Source organism: Choloepus didactylus, chromosome 23 (assembly GCF_015220235.1).
Source record: "Choloepus didactylus isolate mChoDid1 chromosome 23, mChoDid1.pri, whole genome shotgun sequence".
Taxonomy (NCBI): Eukaryota; Metazoa; Chordata; class Mammalia; order Pilosa; family Megalonychidae; genus Choloepus; species Choloepus didactylus.
In genome coordinates, this window is record NC_051329.1 from 11248011 (window position 1) to 11269448 (window position 21438).

The window sequence follows — 21438 nt, forward strand, 5'->3', positions numbered from 1 at the left end:
TGAGAGAATTCAGTCAGCTGGATTTAATCAAGTCAGTTAAAGGCTTTTATGGGAGAAGAGCGAGAACCTTCACCTCTTCTTTGGCTAGCCAGCATCTCCTGGGGAGTTCACTGAACACCTTCATCGAGTTGCCAGTTCACCACCCAAGATACAGAATTTGGAATCACGCCTCCTATCTTACTGAATTTGAACTCATGCATCCTCACAGTTGTGTGAAACACTTTAATAAAATCTTATAATCACAAAAACAAAACCAAAAACAAAACCAAAAAAAGAACTACAACGGGATACCATTTCACACCCACTAGGATGGGTATTACTAAAAAACTAAAAATAATAAATGTTGATGGGTTGCAAAGAAACAGGAAACATCATACATTGTTGGTGGGAATGTAAAATGGTAAAGCAATTGTGGAAAACAGTTTGGGGGTTCCACAGAATATTAAAGATAGAATTACCATATGACCCAGCAATTCCACTCCTAGGCATATACCCAGAAGAAATGAAAGCAGGGACTTGAACAGATATTTGCATACCAGTGTTCATCATAGCATTACTCACAATAGCCAAAAGGTAGAAGCAACCCAAGTGTCCATCAGCAGATGATGGGATAAACAAAATGTGGTGTATCCAAACAATGGAATATTATTCAGCTGTAAAAAGAAGTGAAGTGCTGGTACATGCTACAACACAAATGAACCTGGAAGACATCATGCTGAGTGAAATAAACCAGACACAAAACAACAAATATGGTACAATTTCTCTTTTTGTGAAATACATCAAATAAGCAAATTCACAGTTAAAAAAACCAAAACAATGGTTACCAGGGGTTGGGATAGAGGGAAATGGGGAGTTATTACTGAATGAGTTTTGCTATGGAATGATAAAGGTAGTCCGGAAACAGATAGTGGTGAAAGTTACACAGTATTGTCAGTGAAATTAATAATAAAGGATTATTTATACTTTTTAAAATGATTAAAATTATTTTCACATTATGTACATTTTACCACAATTAAAAAGGAAAAGGCAAAGGGCAGAATGGGAAAAAGTGATCCTTTGGACTAAATCCAGTTTGAATGGTCACAAATACGGAAATGCATGAGACTGCACACTATTAGAGACAAACCATTAATTTAGAGCCGTAAGTTTAGAGAGAAAGCCATGTTCAGTGTTACTTCACTACAGTCAGTAATTACTTTTTATCAGTCCTAATTATATGAACTTACACTAGCCTAAGCACAAAAAACCCCAAATGTAGCAGGACAATTGCTCTAGACCAAGCACTGGCAAACCTTTTCTAAGAAGGGCCAGATGGGAAACATTTTTGGCTTTGAGAGCCATATAGTCTGTTACCACAACTCAAGGCTGCCACCGTAGCACCAAAGCAACCACAGATGATGCATTAATGAATGGGCATAGCTGTGTTCCAATAAAACTTTATTTATAAAACTGGACAACAAGTATTTGGCCTGCAGGCCTTAGTTTGCTGATTACTACTCTCTAAGCTGAGAATACTAAAAAGAAAATGAAAGAAGCACAAGTGACAATGGAATAAGGATGTGGAAGAAAGAAACCACAGAACTAAAACAATAAGACCAAAACCTGAATATAGGAGAAATAGGAAAAGCAGAAAGGGAATGAAGGAGAAAAACATAAGAAAAAAGGATGTTAGAAAGAGGAAATACCAAGTAAAATGTGAATAGAGACAACAGGCTAGTTTAAAGGTAAGCATTTGCAGAGACAAAGGCAGCTAAATGCCCCAAAAAGCAGACCGCAAAATGAAGAGGGAAAATTGAGAGCATCCCATATACGTCTGCAATGGAATTCAAAGAAAGGATAAAGTGCACGTTAATTTTCTAGAGATAATCTGATGGTCTTTTCTAATTATGTGTGTGCCAAATTGACCTAAGGCTGATTAAAATGTAAAGCTACTTTTCATTTTGCTCACAAGTCAAACTGGAATATATATAACCTTCAAGATATCAAATGAAACTTAGTAACAGTATAAGAAGATATTACTTATTTCTAGGCCTCTTTTATTCATTTATGTCTATGTATAAATAACAACTTTTAAAATTTACTGAAATCAATGAAGTTAGTATCAGGAACTTAAAAGCTACTTCTACATTACTAACTTTAAAAGGTCTCCCTAACAGTATAGCCTAAGATTCAAAAAAGAAAAGAATCTTGAGCAATATAATAATCTGTAATCATATTGCTTCATAATTTTTTTTCCCCCTCTCATCCTTTGGCTTCATCTGTGGGGAAATCCTTAAAGGTTAACGCAGATTTCATCCTTTGGCTTCATCTGTGGGGAAATCCTTTAAGGTTGATGCAGATTAATTCTGAGACAGATCAGCCAACAATGAATCAGTCCACATAATTTAGATCACTATAATGTAGTGATTAAGAACATGACTTGGGGTTGGGTCAGAGAGAGCTGGGTTTGTGTCTTTCCTTCAGCAAGATAAACTCGTCTCAGTTTCCACATCTATAATACGTGGATAACAATCATATACATGCCAGAAAGAAGTTATGATGATGAAAGGAAAAAAAAAAATGTACGTAAAGCACTTAGCACAAAGTCTGATACAAGAATATGCACCCAAATTTGAGTCAATATTAACCTTAAGAATTTGGCAATAATATTACAGGAGAGAGTTATGAGAACATAGAGGCTTGGTAGGGAAAAAAATTTCCTTCTTATTTTGGGAAGCTACAAGATAATATTAGGATTTTTGATTCTTATCACTAATTCACTTATATTAATCCTTAAAAACCACAACCTATCTGTAGATAAGTACTATCAAACTGACAAAGTAGTGACTACTCAGGATAATCTCAAATTCTGACATAGAAACAGTACTGAAAAGCAAGGAAAGAAAGCACAAAGCCACAAAACCCGCAGCACAGAGGCACTCCTGGAAACTATCATATGAAACCCAAGGTTCACAAACCAGACTGTACCTCAGAATCACACGAAAGAGCTTCACCCAGGCTAATTATAATTAAATCAGAAGCTCAGCAAGTGAGAACTGGACAGGTGACTAAAAGGTGATCCCAGTATTAAGAACCACTGAGTCAACCCTACCTTCCTTTACAAAAAGGAATTATAAGTCTGAATAAGTCTTTAATAAGAAATAATATAAATCTAAAAGCAGTACTAAATGCCTTAAATTTTGTGATTAATGAACCATGCCAATAAATTAATTACTCTCAAAAAGATTTCCCTAAACCGCGGTGTTGATCCAAAAAAAAAAAAAAAAAAAATCCACCATACTAATAGTATCTCCAAAACAGCCTCTTTTTAATAGAGAGGGCAACTTCTACTTCTGCCAAGATGGTCTTCAGAATCTGGCATACCTCTCTCTCTAGCTAAGTCAACTTGGCAGATGGAATCACTGCCCTCCCCACTACGTGGGATCAGACACCCAGGGGAGTGAATATCCCTGGCAACATGGAATATGACTCCTGGGGAGGAATACAGACCCGGCAATGTCGGATGGAGAACATCTTCTTGACCAAAAGGGGGATGTGAAAGGAAATGAAATAAGCTACAGTGGCAGAGAGATTCCAAAAGGAGCCGAGAGGTCACTCTGGTGCGCACTCTTACGCACAATATAGACAACCCTTTTTAGGTTCTAGTGAATTGGAGTAGCTAGCAGTAAATACCTGAAACTGTCAAACTACAACCCAGAACCCATGAATCTTGAAGATGATTGTATAAAAATGTAGCTTATGAGGGGTGACAATGGGATTGGGGAAGTCATATGGACCACACTCCTCTTTGTCTAGTTTATGGATGGATGAGTAGAAAAATGGGGGAAGGAAACAAACAAACAAAGGCACCCAGTGTTCTTTTTTACTTTAATTGCTCTTTCACTTTAATTATTATTCTTGTTATTTTTGTGTGTGTGGTAATAAAGGTGTCAGGGATTGATTTTGGTGATGAATGCACAACTATGCAATGGTACTGTGAACAATCGAATGTACGCTTTGTTTTGTATGACCACATGGTATGTGAATATACTGCAATAAAATGAATTAAAAAAAAAAAGAATCTGGCATAACGAATTTCGCAAAGGATTCTTAGATTTGATGCTAAAAGCACAGGCAACAAAAGAAAAAAGATAATTTGGACTTCATCAAAATTTAAAACTTCATGCTACAAAAGACTCCATTAAGAAAGCGAAAAGACAACCAACAGAAAGGGAGAAAATATTTGCAAATTATGTATCTGATAAGGGACATGTATCCAAAATATATGAAGACAAATAACCCAATTTAAAAATGGACATAGGATGCAAATGTGAACAGACATTTCTCCAGAGAAGACAAACAACTGCCAATAAGCATATGAAAAGATGCTCCGCATCAATACTTATCAGGAAAATGCAAATCAAAACAATGAGATGCCACTTTACACCTACTAGGAAGACTATAATCACAGTGACAGATAATAACAAGTATTAACAACGATGTGGAGTTACAGGAACCCTCATATACTGCTGGTGGGAATGGAAAATGGTGCACTCACTTTGGCAAACAGGCTGGCAATTCCTCAAAAGGTTAAACACAAGTACTCAAACAGATATTTGTTCACAATAGCCAAAAGGTAGAAACAACCATATACTGGAATATTATTTGGCCATACAAAGGAATGCTACGACACAGACAGAATCTTGAAACACAACATTAAGTAAAAGCCAGTCACACATGTGACTGCAAAAACCCTGTGACTGACAACCCCTTTATCCAGTGTATGGGCAGATGAGTAAAAGAATAAAAATATGCATGAAAAAAATAATAGGTTGGGAATATAGGGAAAAATACCCCTACATAACTTATGGGTGACAGTTCATACATAGTACTATTTTAATAATCCTTCATCAATTGTAATATAACCAATGTTAATAAAATAGAATTACAAAAAAAGTGCTATCATCAGCTATAACAAATTTTCCTTGCCAGTGCAAATGTTGGTGGTGGGGAGGTATATGGGAATCCTATATTTTATGCATGTAAACCCACAACTCCTCTAATAAAAACTTAAAAAAAAAAAAAAAAAAAAGCCAGTCACAAAAAACCACATACTCTGTGATTCCAATCATATGAAAGTCTAGAATAGGCAACTCTATGGGGACATAAAATAGATCAGTGGTTGCTTGGGGATAAGGTGGGGATAGGGGAGGGGTGGGGGGAGGACAGAAGCTAAAGAATACAGGATTCTTGCTCAGGTGATGAAAATATTCCAAAATTGATTGAGGTAATAGTTGCAGGTATCTGTAAATATACCAAAGAACCACTGAATTGTACACTTTAAATGGATTAACTGTATGGTATGTGAACTGTCTTGAAATTTTTAAAAAAAGAAAAGGATAATGGCTTAAGAGAACTGAAATCCCAAACAAATGATTTAGTGCTATTTTTAGGATAGTATGCATTGGACACAATTGTATAATACACAAAACCAATACAGTCTTCATTAAAATACCTGAAATTATTCTAATATTGGATGCCCTCACCAAGAATAGTATATTTTTATGTATACAGCAAAATACATCCTCTCCCTTATGAGTATACCAGAAGTTTTCAGAGACATCACTCTTAACTACATCTCCTTGGCTTTCTACAATCAACCCAAATTACCTGAGAAATAAAGATATAATAGAATAATTTTTAAAATTGAAATTTTAAAGACATTAATTTTGAAAAGGATCAGAGAATACAGTAACTCAAATACATCAAAATATTCTATACTTTTCCAAATTCAGACAAAGTCACTTTAAAAGCAAAATGAAACAAAAAACAAAGTATATTGTGAATGGCTGTTAACTAAATGACCTTGTACCCAAAAAAGTAGGAAACATTTTTGTTATGGCCAATATTACAGAAGGCTATGTACTAAATTCAACTAAAATTTTATTTTCCCTTTTCACTTATGACCCAAAATTAACATTAAAATTTAAGACAGATGAACACTTTAACAGTATTAGTATAAATGTAAATAATTGTGTGCTCTCAAGTTTATGAACAAGATCAATTCCAAAGTGTAACTAAAAGAGACTTGTTTTCTTATATCTGCCACTAAAGGACTCTTAGACAAAAGGTTGTGAGTCACAGACACAGGCATTTGAGAAGCTACATAAACAGAACACTGAGCTTTCATCACCATTTCAAAACAGTTAGAGTGAGTATCTAGCATTGCTTGCCTCTGAAAAAGGAAGTAACTTTCTGTGAAAACCTCTCTAAGGGGTCCAAGAGAACAGGCTTTAACTTGCTGGTGGCTTGTAATTTCCCAAAGGAGTACAGAAGAATCAGCGCAACAATAAAATCAGCTGTTAGTACAGATTTCATTATGAAAATCAAATTGTAATGAATTACAATTTGCAAAAGAATTATACATTTGACTTACAAAATCTGGTAAAAAATAAATTAAGAATTTTACAACCAAGTTCAAAATTGTCCAGTAGTATTACTGAACGCTCAGCCCTGCAGAAGAGAGTACACTCTCCAAATGAACAGCAAAACTTCTGGTGTTTTCCTCCTCAGTGTACACTTGAAACAGATTAAATTTAATATAACTTCATAGTCATTTTAAATTCTCAAAACATAGTCTCATGCTCTAAATTTCTAAAAAAATATATAAATGTTCTACTTCTTTACCCTTTCCATCTTCATTAGCCAATCATTTCTATCCACAGCTCTATGCTTTTTTCCCTTGGCTCTGTGCTTTGATTTCCTTCAGATCTACAGGCTCACTTACAAACTAAAGCATCGTAAGACCAAATGGGACAAGAAATCTAGATCTGAGTACAGCCAGCAGCATTCCTGATTATGAAACTTCAGGAAATTCTTTATAAACTATTTTCAATGGAATAAAACTTATTATAATTTATGCTACTGAACATACCAAGTAATCTTCCTTATAAGTTGTAAATAATTCCCAGTAAGTTTTAAATTCTCATTTTTCTTAAAAAAAAGTTTTAATGAGGATATTCTAGAAAGCCCATATTTCATTTAAAACGTCTATATGATCAGTGTGCAGAATCTTTGCTTAAATAAAGCTAATAAACCACAAAGCATATATAGGAAATCAAAACCCACCTCTTCTCGCATAACTGGAGTCCATATCTTTAAACTGTACCACAACAAAGTCTGAACACTTGAACAAAATACTCTCCATTATTTCTTCACGTTTTGGCCCAGAACTAGAGTCTGTACTTTTCTCATGTGCAGCATCAAGTACCAAATCGCACTAAAATTAAAAACACAAGCAAACATTCAAAACATTTTAGAAATAAAATTTGTTAGGAATTCTTTAGCACATCATGGTCTTCCCTATTTCTTATGTGACTTTGGCAAAAACCATTTATGAGAACCTGATAAGCATACCCTTTTCTCAGAAATCTATTAGCTAATTCTACTATGCAAAAATCCTCACATCAAAAAGTTGGTCCTTGCTAAACTATGTCTGTAAGAAGAATATCAGTAGTGATAAAGGGAAAAAAAATGTGAACCACCCTATCTCCCTTCTTGTCCATAATGCTTGAAAAAGGCCCAAATATTTTAGTAAGCACACAGATCAAGAAGTGTTTTTGAGTATACAAACAAGTTTGAAAAATAATCAGTATTTGAAACAGAAGAGCAAAACCACACAGTGAATAACAAAAAAAACTCTGGGCATGAGAATGTTCTTTTACTTCATAAGAAAAACTAACACTGGAATTAAAAAACTGACAAGTATACCCAGCTTATAATTACAAATGGCTAAATCAGAAACTTATAAACACTGTTCAGAGAACCATACAAACATAAGAAGTTGATGATTCATAGAATTTTACATTAACGAAAAGGAAGAGAGTAAAAATTACCTTAGGACTGTACGTTTTAAAAACTCCTTCATATATACCTCCATTTTTCACTTGTACTTCACATTTGGATCCCTAAAAAAACACAATAAACTTATCAAATAAACAGTATGTTACCCAGTCATCGAAGATAACTGCTTCCATTTTACTTTTTATCACTCATAGGGCTTCATTCACTACACTAGATTTTAACTGAAAGAACAAAAAAATTAACAATGCATTGACCTCTCAAAATTCTTAAGTGGGCTGTGACTCAGAGTTTGCAGTATGAACTTAATACTGAAGTTAAACACTTCTGATTCCAGTTACATTCGGTGACAAGAAAATGATGCACTAAAAAAGACCATCAACTACTATCATTATTTTGTACCCAGCAGAGGTAACAAGAATATTTTTACAATGGGTTACATACAATAGATTGGATAAACAGAGTTCTAATGTATTTTTCCTAAGTTATTCTGATTACCCAAGAAATAATTAAGAATCATTTATACACATTTTAGCTTTATGAAATTACTTTATACCACTCCAAGACAGTTTATCCCCAATAATCTGAGAACTTACAACAACTGATGTAAGTATATGAACCATCCTCATATTTGCATATATTCCATCAAAAGAAATCTGGAATATTAAAAAGAAAACTTTACTAGAAATCGTTATCTACATTTGTATATTAAAGTTAACACTTACTGTATAACAAAATTTTAATTAGGTTTATAATACATTATATGTATTAAAGGGAGATTGACTATAACCTTTTGCTTTCTTAGAAAACAGAAGCTGAGGTCTTCAAAAGGGAAATCAGTCATACCAACTACAATACTTTTACTATAAATTATACAAAAAAGCAAAAATCAATTTCCATAGAAACCAAACCAAAGGGACAGAAGACAGGTCAATGGCTGCCAGGAAGTGGAGGAAAAGGTTCACTATAAAGTGGAATGAGGGAGTTTGGGGCAAGACACAACTGCTCTATTATCTTGATTGTGGTATTACATGATTCTATACATTTGTCAAAACTCACAGAACAGTACACTAAAGAGGGTGTACCTTATTAAATAAATGGAGGGAGACGGGAGGAGAACCTTCCAAGAGGAACTCTGACTACTTCCTCCCTGTACCTCTGAGTCAATGACAGTGCTCAAAGGTCTGATCAAACACATCACTCCATCCTATGTAAGTTTCTGCCTCCCCCATTCTTAAGAAGGTAATCTTTCCAATAAAGGCAAAGTGTTTAAAAAAAGTGATGGCTTCTCATTTATTTCTTCTACCATATGGAACCTATATCTTCTACCCTCATTCCAGTTTAATTTCATTGATAAAGTTCTGAAATTTAAGACAAGAAGGACTTTTCCAAGGGAGAAAGATGAAGAGAATGAAATAAGATAGCATATGAATTTAATTCAAAATCGAACACCCAAAGAACACTGCAAACTCCAGTCCTGGTGTTCTACTTAACTTTTGAGAATTACTCATTCTGATTTGTCTTTAGTCAAAGACTTGTTTATTTTTAAAATTATGCATAAAAAATTTAAAAAAATATATACATGAAAATACTGTCCACAGAAAATTTTACATATTATAGTCATTATCAAAACACAACACACAAAGCTAATAGGTTTTGTGCTAAAATACTGATCTATAAAAGTTATCAGAAATATAAAATTCAATACAAGGGATTTTTTTTGGCCTTGGCTTTTGTTCTCCAGTTAGAATTTTTTTTTTTTTTAATATTTTTTCTAAACAAGTAAAATTTAAGTTACTTACCGTAGACTGAGACAATCCTTTGCTACTGTTTCGACCTCTGAAAAGATTAAACATCATGTTTATTAAATTCAACAGGCTGAACAAATTAGAAAATATTTTCAAAACTTTAAAATGTCTTGTAAATCCATTCAAATAAAAGACAGGTTAAGGGTGGGGAAGACTCTTCGAATATTAAGTCTAAAGGCTATCCAAATGTGATCCTTTTCTGTCCTTTGCTGGCTCAGAAGCCCAGAAGAGCTAAGGATCAGAGGAGGGAGAGAGGAGGAAATAAGAATGCAAACTTTTATCAAAATCAAATAAATGAAGTAAAAGTTAGAATAGCCTACGGGTAGAAAAACTAACCACAAACATGAATTAGTAATAATCTTTACTCCAAACATAACCAATCACTACTCTGTTATAAAACAGCAACCTAGGAGAAAAATAAACACTATTCCTGAATGTACATTTGACTGACAAATGAAGTCACCTCTCATATTTATCCCCACCTCTAAAAATGGCTAATGTGTTTACAACTGTAGAAAAACATGTGAAAAATAAGTTATTTCATTCAAAGCACTTTTACGTCTAAATAATAAGTGCCTCTGTCAGAATCTATATATAACAAATGCCTTTCCCTACTAATCCCCTCCCCCTAAAATGATGTAGTACACCAAAGTCTCCTGTCAAATAATTGCCACTAAGATAGATTCTATTTTCAAGTGATTTTAATTATAGAACATAATGCAACCTAAGTCAAATTACACTGGAAAAAATCAGGCCCCTTAGAAATTACAAAAACATTAATAAACTGAAATACTCTTCAAGAACATACTCACATACTCACTCTGGAATAATATGACTGGAATCTCATTTTAAAAACATGTGAGTTGCCTCCCCCTCCCCAGCCCCGAGGATCTGGGGGAAGGTGCAGATGTGTTGGACATCCTCACTTGGACTGGTGTTGATGTTGTCACAAACATTGGGACTGGTGGTTTGATGTGCTGAGCCCTCGAGCATGGGACTTGCCCTTATGAAGCTCATTATCACAAAGGAGAGTCTAAACTTGTATGTAATGGTGCCTAAGAGTCTCCCCCTGAGTACCTCTTTGTTGCTCACATGTGGCCCTCTCTCTCTCTAACTGAGCCATCTCGACAGGTGAACTCGCTGCCCTCCCCCCTAGGTGGGACCCAACTCCCAGGGGTGTAAATCTCCCTGGCAACGCAGAGTATGACTCCCGGGGATGAATGTGGACCCGGCATCGTGGGACTGAGAGTATCTTCTTGACCAAAAGGGGGATGCAAAATGAGACGAAATAGTTTCAGTGGCTGAGAGATTCCAAATGGAGTCGACAGGTCACTCTGGTGGACGTTCTTATGCACTATATAGATAACACCTCTTAGGCTTTAATGTATTGGAATAGCTGGAAGTAAATACCTGAAACTACCAAACTCCAACCCAGCAGCCTGGACTCCTGAAGACAATTATATAATAATGTAGATTACAAGGGGTGACAGTGTGATTGTGAAGACCTTGTGGATCACACCCCCTTTATCTAGTGTATGGATGAGTGGAGGAATGGGGATAAAAACTAAAGGACAAATGGGGTGGGATGGGGGGATGATTTGGGTGTTCTTTTTTCACTTTTATTTTTTATTCTTGTTCTGGTTCTTTCTGATGTAAGGAAAATGTTCAGAGATAGACAGTGGTGATGAACGCATAACTATGTTATCATACTGTGGACAGTGGATTGTATACCATGGATGATTGTATGGTGTGTGAATGTATTTCAATAAAACAAAAAAACATGTGAGTTTAAAACTCAAATTCAACTACAAGCTAAAAACATTCGAAGAGCAAAACAATTGAGGGCCAAAGAGTCCATGAGTCTGACTGAGGACAGTGCCCAATAAAGTAGCACTGAGCTTGCAAACTCAGCAGACAACATCTTATCCATGTTTGTATCATCCATCAAAATTAGCACAGTGCCTCAAATATGGTATAGGTTCATTAAATATTTAATGAATTAATGAGCCCAGCTGAGGAACAGAGAAAAGAAAAAAAAAAGGAAAGAAAACCTTTCAAATAATCACCTCTACATCATGGGTCATTAAACTATAGTGCCTCTGAACTAAGAATGGTTTTATGTTCTCAAGGGTTGTTAAACAAAACAAACAAACAAAAAAAGCAAAAAAGAATACAGGACAGAGGGAGCATATGGCCTACAAAGCCTAAAATATTTACTAACTGGGTCTCTACAGAGAAAATTTACCAACTTCTGCACTGAAAAGATGTAAGTGCAATGTCAATGACTGCAATGAAAAATAAAACTTCCTTACTACAATGAAGTTAAAAAAATAAATACAGTATCTTGCTACTTTACATGGACTAGCACTTCTAAAAGAAACTTCTCAATAGCATCAAATACCTTTCATGCAAGTTTAACTTGTATGTAAACTGGAAATGTCATAAACGGCTGTTCTTGTTTAATTGCTTTTAAGCTTTGTATCGGAACATTGAGTTTGACCCAACATTTAAAAAAAAAAAAAAAAAAAAGATATTTCACTAATATACATTTGATGACAATAATGTGAGCAAGCTCCATAAGGCAGGGACTCTGCATATATATCGGTGAATCAAAATCACCTAGCACAAAATGATGAAGGGGGAAACTGCAGATTAAATAGACTTAAAAGGCAAGACAAACAGAATCCTGATTAGAACAAACTGTAAAAGAAAAAAAAAAAAGAAAAAGAAAAAAAGAAAAAAAAAAAAAAAAAAGAGACACTTGGACTGGAGGTCCTAACTACCAATAAGGCAAGAGAAAGAAACAAAAACTTTCTTTAGTCAAAGACAACATAATCACTTATGCAGAAAATCCTGAGAATCTACAAAAAAGCTACCAGAAATAAGGAAGTTTAGAAAGGCTGTATGATATAAAGTCCTAAGAAGGATACAAAAAGTAACTGTGTTATTTATACACGAGTAGTGAACAACAAAAATTGGACAATAGCATTTATGACAGCATCAAAAAGTGTCCAATGTTACATGACACAAAATGGATGAACACTGAAAACATTATAAGTGACATAAGCCAGACACAAAAAGCCAAATAATCTAAGATTCCACTTGTATGTAATAACCTTGAATAAGCAAATTATTCAGAGAGATAGAAAGTAGATTAGGGGTTACCAGGGGGCTGGGCAAGGGAGAAAGGAAGTTATTCCATAAGGAGTACAGAGCTTCTGTCATAGGTGATGCAAATGTTTCAGTAATGAATGGTAGTGATAGTAACCCAACAGTGTAAATACAATTAATGCCACTTAATCATACAATTTAAAATGACAAATTATATGACAATATAGATGTTACCACACGTAAAAAATAATTTCAAAAAAATATGCGATACATAAGGGCCATGAAAATGATCTGAACTACATGGTGAGGGCTGTCCAATACTGTGAATGTACCAAATATTGCTAACGATAGATTTTTGTTATGAAATTGAAAAATTACATTATAGTTTTTTTTAATTTACTCAAAAATACACGTTACTTAGGTATAAGTTTTTTAAATACATTAAAAGACCTGAACACTATAAATTATAAAACAGAACAATGCTGAAAGAAATTAGAGACCTAAAAGAATGAAGACAGAACATGTTCGGGGTTCACAAGATACAATATTGTTAAGATGTCAGTTCTCCCTAAACTGATAGATTCAATCCAATTCCAATCACAATTCCATCAGCTTTTTAATAAAAATTGACATAGGTGGTTTTCAAATTTAAATAGAAATGAAAAGGACTTAGGATACCAAAAACATTTTGAGAAGAGAAAACTCAAACTACCTGACTTCAAGACGTATAAAAGAAATGTTTCAAAATGGTGCTGGAACAACTGGGTATTAAAAAGGAAATAAATGAACTCCAACTGTCACATCATACCATACACAAAAATTAAACTGAAATGGTTCAATGATCAAATCGTAAAAGCTTAAAATGATAAAACTTTCAAAAGACAATATGGGAGAAAATCTGTGTGAACTTGGGTTAGACAAAGATTTCAGACAGGGCAGAAAAAATACAAATCATACAAAAAATAAATTGATCAATTTGACGTCATCAAATTTTGAAAACTTCCGCTCTTCAAATCACAGTGCCAAGAAAATATTAGCAAAATGCATGGCTGATAATGAGCCAGTATCCAGAATATAGAAGAAACTTGTATAACTTATTAATAAGAAGATAAATAACCCAAATAAATGGACAAAAACCTTAAACGGCCACTTCACCAAGGAAGATTCACGGGCTAAAATTAAAGACTAACAGTAGCAAATGTTGTTGAGGATGCTGGCAATAGTAACTCTCATACAGTGTCAATGGGAAAAGAAAATAATTACAGACACTTTGGAAAGAGTTTGGCACTTTTGTAAAAAAAAAAAAAAATTGTCTACAAAAAATTAATCAAACACACACTTGCCTTTCTCCCTTCCATAGTAACCTCTAATCTATTTTTTGTCTCTGTGAATTTGCTATTTCTAGACATCTTTATAAGTGATATTATGCAATATGTCCTTACGTCTCTTGCTTATTTCACTGAACATAAGACTAAGGTGCTTATAAACAGGCACCTCAGTCTAAATTCCAGTGATAACACATTAAAATATTAAATTGTCCAGGTTTCAACAAAAAATTACAAAACATACAACAAAACAGGAAGCCATGGACTAAGCAAAGGATAAGATTAAAGTATTAGAAACCATCCACGAGGAGGAGGATCAGACCTGTGACATTCCAGACATAGACTTGAAGGAAATGGTCCTAAATATGCTCAAATTGCTAAAAGGAAACATGGACCAAGAACTAAAGCTAATCAGGAAAACAACAGACGAACACAAAGCGAATATCCACAGAGATATGGAAATTATCAAAAAGAACCAAAAAGAACTGAAGACCACAGAAGAGAAACTTAATATTCTATAGAAGAGTCCGACAGCAGATTGGCACTGGCAGAAGAAACATTCAGAGAACTTGAAGATAAGGCGACTGAAATCATTCAGTCTGAGGAACAAAAAGAGAAAGAAGAAAGAAAAGTGAAGAGACCTGAGGAACCTGTGGGACACCATTAACATGCCAATAAATGCATTGTGGGAGTCCCAGAAAAAGAGAAAGGTGCAGAGAAAATATTAAAAGAAATAATGGCTTTAATTTTCCCAAATTTAAAAGGACATGAATATGCACATACAAGACGTTCAACAAACTCCAAACCAAACAAGATATACCCAAATAGACCCACGTCACGCCACATTACAATCAAACTGTCAAAAGCCAAATACAAAGGGAATTCTGAAAGCCACAAGAGAGGCTATGTCACAAACAAGGTAGTCTCAATAAGATTAAATGCTGATTTCTCATAAAAAACCATGGAAGCAAGAAGGCAGTAGGATGACATTTACAGTGCTGAAAGCAAAAAATTGCCCAACAATTCTATATCCAACAAAACCCTTCCAAAAATGAGAGAAATTAAAACATTCCCAGATAAACAAAAGCTGAGGAACTTCATTACAAGACCAGTACTACAAGAAATACTAAGGGAGTTCTGCAAGTTGAAGGAAAGGACACTAGACCATTGAAGCCACGTGAAGAAATAAAGATCCCCGGTAAAGATAATGACATGGGTAAACATAAACACCAGTGTTCTAGTTTGCTAATGGTGCCGGAATGCAAAACACCAGAAATGGATTGGCTTTTATAAAAGGGGGTTTATTTTGTTACACAGTTACAGTCTTAAGGCCATAAAGCATCCAAGGTAATGCATCAACAATTGGGTACCTTCAATGGGGGATGGCCAAAGGTGTCCAGAAAACCTCTGTTAGCTGACAAGGCATGTGGCTGGCGTCTGCCCTGGAGTTCTGGTTTTAAAATGGCTTTCTCCCAGGACACTCCTCTCTAGGCTTCAGCTTCACTCTCAGTTGCTCTTGGGGCGTTTGTCCTCTCTTAGCTTCTCCAGAGCAAAAGTCTGTTTTCAAAGGCCATCTCCAAAATGTCTCTGTAAACTGCAGTTGCTCTCTCAGCTCCCGTGTATTCTTCAAAATGTCCCTCTTGGCTGTAGCAAACTCGTTCCTTCTGTCTGAGCTTATATTTGCTCCAGTAAACTAATCAAGGCCCATGCTGAATGGGCGGGCCACACCTCCATGGAAAATTATCCAGAGTTATCACCCACAGTTGGATGGGGCACATTTCCATGGAAACAACCTAATCCAAATGTTCCAACTTAATCCCCACTAACATGTCTGCCCCACAAGACTGCATCAAAGAATATGGCTTTTTCTGGGGGAAATAATACATTCAAACTGGCACAACCAGTATTCTTGTGTTTTTGATTTGTAACTCTACTTTTTACTTCCTACAGCATCTAAAAGGCAAACGGGAAAACGTAATGATAAGTCAATGGTCTGAATTCATAATGTATAAATATGTAATCTGTGGCAAGAATTACATACAGGTGGAGGGATGGAGTTTATGTACAGTTTATGTATGCTATTTAAGTTAAGCTGACATCAAAGCTTGCAAGATTGTTTGAGATTCAGATGTCAAATTTAAGCCCCATGGTAACCACAAAGAAAATACAGAAGAGGGAAAGAGAGACAGAAAGTAGAGTACAGGTTACCAAGGGTTGGGGTAAGGGGCAACAAGTAGTTAATACAAAATGCGTATCAGGTTTCTGTTTGGGGTGAAGGGAAAGCTGTATTAATGGATGGTGGTGAGAGTACTGCAACAATGTGAATATGATTAATCCCACTGAATGGTATGCTTGGGAGGGGTGAGGATAGAAAAATTTCTGTTGTATACATTACCACAATTTAAAAAGAAGAAGAAAAGAAAGAAAGTAAAGAGATAAATGCCACACGTTATACTGGATGGGATCTAAGAATGGAGGAGAAAAGGTTTGTTCTAGTTTGCTAATGCTGCAGAATGCAAAACACCAGAGATGGATAGGCTTTTATAAAATGGGGGTTTATTTCACTACACAGTTACAGTCTTAAGGCCACAAAATGTCCAAGGTAACACATCAGTAATCGGGTACCTTCACTGGAGATGGCCAATGGCGTCCGGAAAACCTCTCTTAGCTGGGAAGGCACATGGCTGGCGTCTGCTCCAAAGTTCTGGTTTCAAAAATGGCTTTCTCCCAGGACATTCCTCTCTAGCAAGCTTGCTCTTCTTCAAAACGTCACTCACAGCTGTACTCCTTTCAGTCTCTTTGAGTCAGCATGTTTTATATGGCTCCACTGATCAAGGCCCACCCTGAATGGGTGGGATCACACCTCCATGGGAGTATCCCACCAAAGTCACCACCCACAGGTGGGTGGGGCACATTCCAAGCAAATCTAACCAGCACCAAAACGTCTGTCCCACAAGACCACAAAGATAATGGCATTTGGGGGACACAATACATTCAAACTGGCACAAGGTTCAAAAGGATATTATTATTGGGACATAAGAAAATATAGAAATATAGACTGTGAGTAGTTTATATCCATGTTAAATTTCTTAAACATGGTAACTGCAATATCTTTGTTCACAGGAAATGTACATGGGAAGTATTATGTGTTCAAAGAGTATGATGTGTGTAACTTGCTCTCAAATATTCAGAAAAAAAAAAGAGAGGGAAAGAGGGAGGGAGGAAAGGTGGCAAAATTTTTTAATTGGTGGATCTGGGTACCTGTGGGAGGGTGGGGTTATGGTATAGTTCTCGGTATGGAGTTTGTAGTATTTTTTAACTGTCCTATAATTTGAAATTATTTCAAAATTAAGTTAGAGAAAATAATCAGGGCGGTTCAAGTATAGGTGAAATAAAATTAGTTATGAGTTGATAATTGTTAACTGTGAAGGGCACATTGGGTTCACTTACTATTCCCTTTGCTTATACAGGTTTGAAATTTGCAATAATTAAAAGTAAAAAAAAAAAATTCCTGCACTATTCCTGGTATATAAGTTCTCAGGTATTTAATGAATATATGAGTAACTGAATGAACATGTCCAACAGGGAGTTAATTAGTAAGTTACTGTATAGTCACACAGTGAAATATTTTGCAGCCACTAAAAGTAACATTATGGATACTCAACATATTAGCCATTAGGGAAATGCAAATCAAAATCACAATGAAATAGCACTTCACACCACTAAAATAGATACTTAAAAAAAAAATACAGTCGCTCAGAACTGCTTCTGCACCAACCATGGCCACCTTCGTGGAACTCAGTACCAAAGCCAAGATGCCCATCGTGGGACTCGGCACCTGGAAGTCTCCTCCAGGCAAAGTCAAAGAGGCTGTGAAGGCAGCAATTGACATAGGATATCGCCACATCGACTGTGCCTATGCCTACAGGAATGAGAACGAGGTCGGGGAAGCTATCCAGGAGAAGATCCAAGAGAAAGTTGTTAAGCGGGAGGACCTCTTCATCGTTACCAAGTTATGGCTCACCTTCTTTGAGAGGTCCCTCGTGAAGGAATGCTGCAAGAAGACCCTCAAGGATCTGAAACTGGACTATCTCGACATCTATGTTATTCACTTTCCACAGGGATTACAGGCTGGTAAGGACTGGTTCCCTAAAGATGACAAAGGCAATGCTATCCCCAGTAAAGCAACATTCTTGGAAACCTGGGAGGCCATGGAAGAGCTGGTGGATGAGGGGCTGGTGAAAGCCATTGGGCTCTCCAATTTCAACCACTTCCAAACTGAAAGGCTCTTGAACAAACCTGGACTGAAACATAAACCAGCGACTAACCAGATTGAGTGTCACCCATACCTGAAGCAGGAGAAACTGATCCAGTACTGCCACTCCAAGGGCATCACAGTCACTGCCTACAGCCCCCTGGGTTCTCCAGATAGACCTTGGGCCAAGCCAGGGGACCCTTCACTACTAGAGGATCCCCAAATTAAGGAGATTGCAGCAAAGCACAATAAAACCACCGCCCAGGTTCTGATCTGGTTCCATATCCAGAAGAATGTGCCCGTGATCCCCAAGTCTGTGACTCTCCAACGCATTGCTGAGAACTTTAAGGTCTTTGACTTTAAATTGAGTGATGAGGAGATGGCGACCATACTCACCTTCAACAGAAACTGGAGGGCCTGTGTCGTGGAACAATTCTCTCATTTGAAGGATTATCCCTTCAATGAAGAATACTGAAACTGAGCCTCCAGATGAGAATATCCAGTGGATTCTCTCTCTTCACTTGACTGACATGGACCTCCCTCTACCCACATCCAATTTTAGCCAGGCTTTTCTGAAATCATACTGAAGGTGGATCTGCTGTACGTCAGAATTTAATGTTGCATCTATACCAGTACGTTCAACCAGGAGCAGATAATCTTTGGGAGATAAGACTTGGAAAAAGAGAAGTTTTTTTTTTCCACTTATATGATCATATGTTTATTAAATATTGGAAACTCTGCTAGCACTGAGAATACAAAGATAAAAAAGGAGAAAAGAAAAAACATCTTTAAGAATTTACTATACTGCCAACAGTATTTGAAGTACTTTTTGTATGTGTTAACTCAATGACTCCTTGCAAAAACCCCTTCCAGTTAGGTATTCTTATTATTCACATTTTACAGAAGAGGAAACAGAGACAAGTAACTTGCTCAAGGCCACTCAGGTAGTGAGTGCCATAGCCAAAGATTCAAAGGCAGGCAGGCTCTGGGAAAGCTCATGCTGATTTGTCATCCTTTTCCTCCCATGTCTTCCACTGGCACCTCCCAGCCTTGCCTCTCTCCATTCTTTCCCTTTCTTTTTCTCTCTCCCACCCTGCCCTTAAAATGCTATTTTGCCAAAAGAGTCAACTCCAGTGGTGGCAGGGCTTCCAAGATGGATGAAGGAGCTTCTGTTCATTGAGGGAATGGTGTTGAGAGTATCCCTGGGAGTGCAGGTGGGAAATGGAGCACAATCTGAACAAGGAGAAGATTTGCTATTTGCCATTAATATGGAGAATTAATTTGCTTTTTTTCTATAACAATGTCTTATTGTGAAATATTCTACACATATAGTAAGGTACAGAATTTAACATAATAAGCATCTGGTTTCCTACCTTACAAATATAATAAATGCTAATATTTTGCCATAAAAAAATACAAAACAGAAAATGACAAGTGTTGGAAAGGATGTAGAGAAACAGATACCCTTGCACATTGGTGGGAATGTAAAATGGCACAGCAGCTGTGGAAAACAGTTTGTCAGTTCCTCAGATGGGTAAGTATGGAATTACCATATGACCCAGAATTCTAATGCTATGTATATACCCAAAAGAATTGAAAGCAGGGACTTGTACAGATATTTGCAAACCAATGTTCATAGTGAAGTTATTCACAGTTGCCAAAAGGTGAAAGCAACCCAAGCGCCCATTCAAGAGACGACTGGATAAACAAAATGTGGTACATTCATATAATGGAGTATTACTCAGCTATGAAAAAGAATGACGCTCTGATACAGCACATGCAACACCATGGATGAATCCTGAAGACATCATGTTGAGTGAAATAAGCCACACGCAAAAGAATATTTTATGATTTCACTGATATGAAATAGAATATGCAAATTCAGAGTCCAAAACTAGAATACAGGTTAGCAATAACTGGGTAGGGGTGGGGAATGGGGAGTTAATACTTAATACTTGATTGGTATAGTTTCTGTTTTATGGTGATGGAAAAGTTTTGGTAATGGATAATGGTAACAGTGGCCCAATATTCGTGCCTGTAAATAACACCACTGAACTGTTCATCTGAAAGTGGCTATGATGGGACATTTTAGATTAATATATGTTATCAGAAAATAATTTTTTAAAAAACATACAACTGTACATTGCAAAGAGTGAACCCTAATGTAAACTATGAACTGCAGTTAGCAGTAAAATTATAAAAATATCGTTTCATCAATTGTAACAATGGTACCCATACTCATGTAAAATGTTAATAGGGAAAAATATGTATGAGGGAGGCATATATGGTAACTCTGTACTTTCTGCATGATTTTTCTATAAATCTAAAATTGCTGATAAAATAAAAGCAACAATTATGCAATTAAAGGAATGCAGATTAATATGCGAAGACATCACTTTACAACCACTAAACTGGCAAAGGTCATGAAAGTATTCAAGGCTGGTGAAGGTGTGAGGAAACCAACTTATATACCTATAACAGCAGTATAAATCAGTACAATCTATAAAGTGAGCAATTTGGCAATGTTTTTCCAAACCTCAAATAGATAAGACTATTTGATCTAGCAATTAAATTCTAGGATTTACCTGTGGACAAAGACAAAGACAACATTGCTCATTTAAGTAGTTTTTAACAGCAAAATCTGGAAAAGAACCTAAATGCCCATCAATAGAGGAAAAGTTAAATAAATTATGGTGCTTTGATACAATGGAATATTGAGCTGCTCTTAATATGACTACTAACATGGAAAGATTTTCATAATATATATTAAGTTAATAAAAAACAAGAGAGATGTATAATGTTTCGATTTACACTTTTTAAACCGAATACGTAAGCACAGAAAAAAAAAAATCTCTGAAGAAATATATAGCTCTTCTCTAAGTATGCAGGCAGAAAAGAGAAAAACTTTCAATCTCATATAATTCTATACTTTTTATTTACTTTTAAGGTTAAATTCTAAAAACTGGTATCAAATTAAGTAGCATTTAACACTGTCATTAACTACTGTACTGCCAAGGGCAAAGTCAGTATTCCAGTACAACAGCAGCAAGAGAGGGGTTTAAATTCCACTACTGTGTCTCAATCCATATGAACATTCTTA

At 35.8% G+C, this 21438-nt stretch overlaps 2 protein-coding genes across 7 annotated transcripts in view; one reads left to right on the plus strand and one right to left on the minus strand.

The window, feature by feature from the left end:
• Positions 1–21438, minus strand: part of ATXN2 (ataxin 2) — a 198073-nt gene that overhangs the window by 147160 nt on the left and 29475 nt on the right. For all 6 annotated transcript variants that reach the window (XM_037816824.1, XM_037816819.1, XM_037816823.1 and 3 more), the window contains exons 2-5: positions 9642–9678; positions 8436–8495; positions 7875–7946; positions 7108–7258 (exon numbers count right to left, since the gene is read on the minus strand). In XM_037816824.1, the coding sequence (XP_037672752.1) occupies positions 7108–7258; positions 7875–7946; positions 8436–8495; positions 9642–9678 (320 nt within the window). The remainder of the gene's footprint in view (positions 1–7107; positions 7259–7874; positions 7947–8435; positions 8496–9641; positions 9679–21438) is intronic.
• On the plus strand, positions 17847–18828 carry LOC119519254 (aldo-keto reductase family 1 member B10-like). Its single transcript, XM_037816827.1, has one exon. It carries the CDS (start codon positions 17863–17865, stop codon positions 18811–18813), a length of 951 nt encoding a protein of 316 aa, XP_037672755.1. The 5' UTR covers positions 17847–17862; the 3' UTR covers positions 18814–18828.

What these genes read in the sequence shown, in the direction of transcription:
- LOC119519254 (XM_037816827.1), top strand. Translation starts at nt 17,863, where the DNA reads ATGGCCACCTTCGTGGAACTCAGTACCAAAGCCAAGATGCCCATCGTG.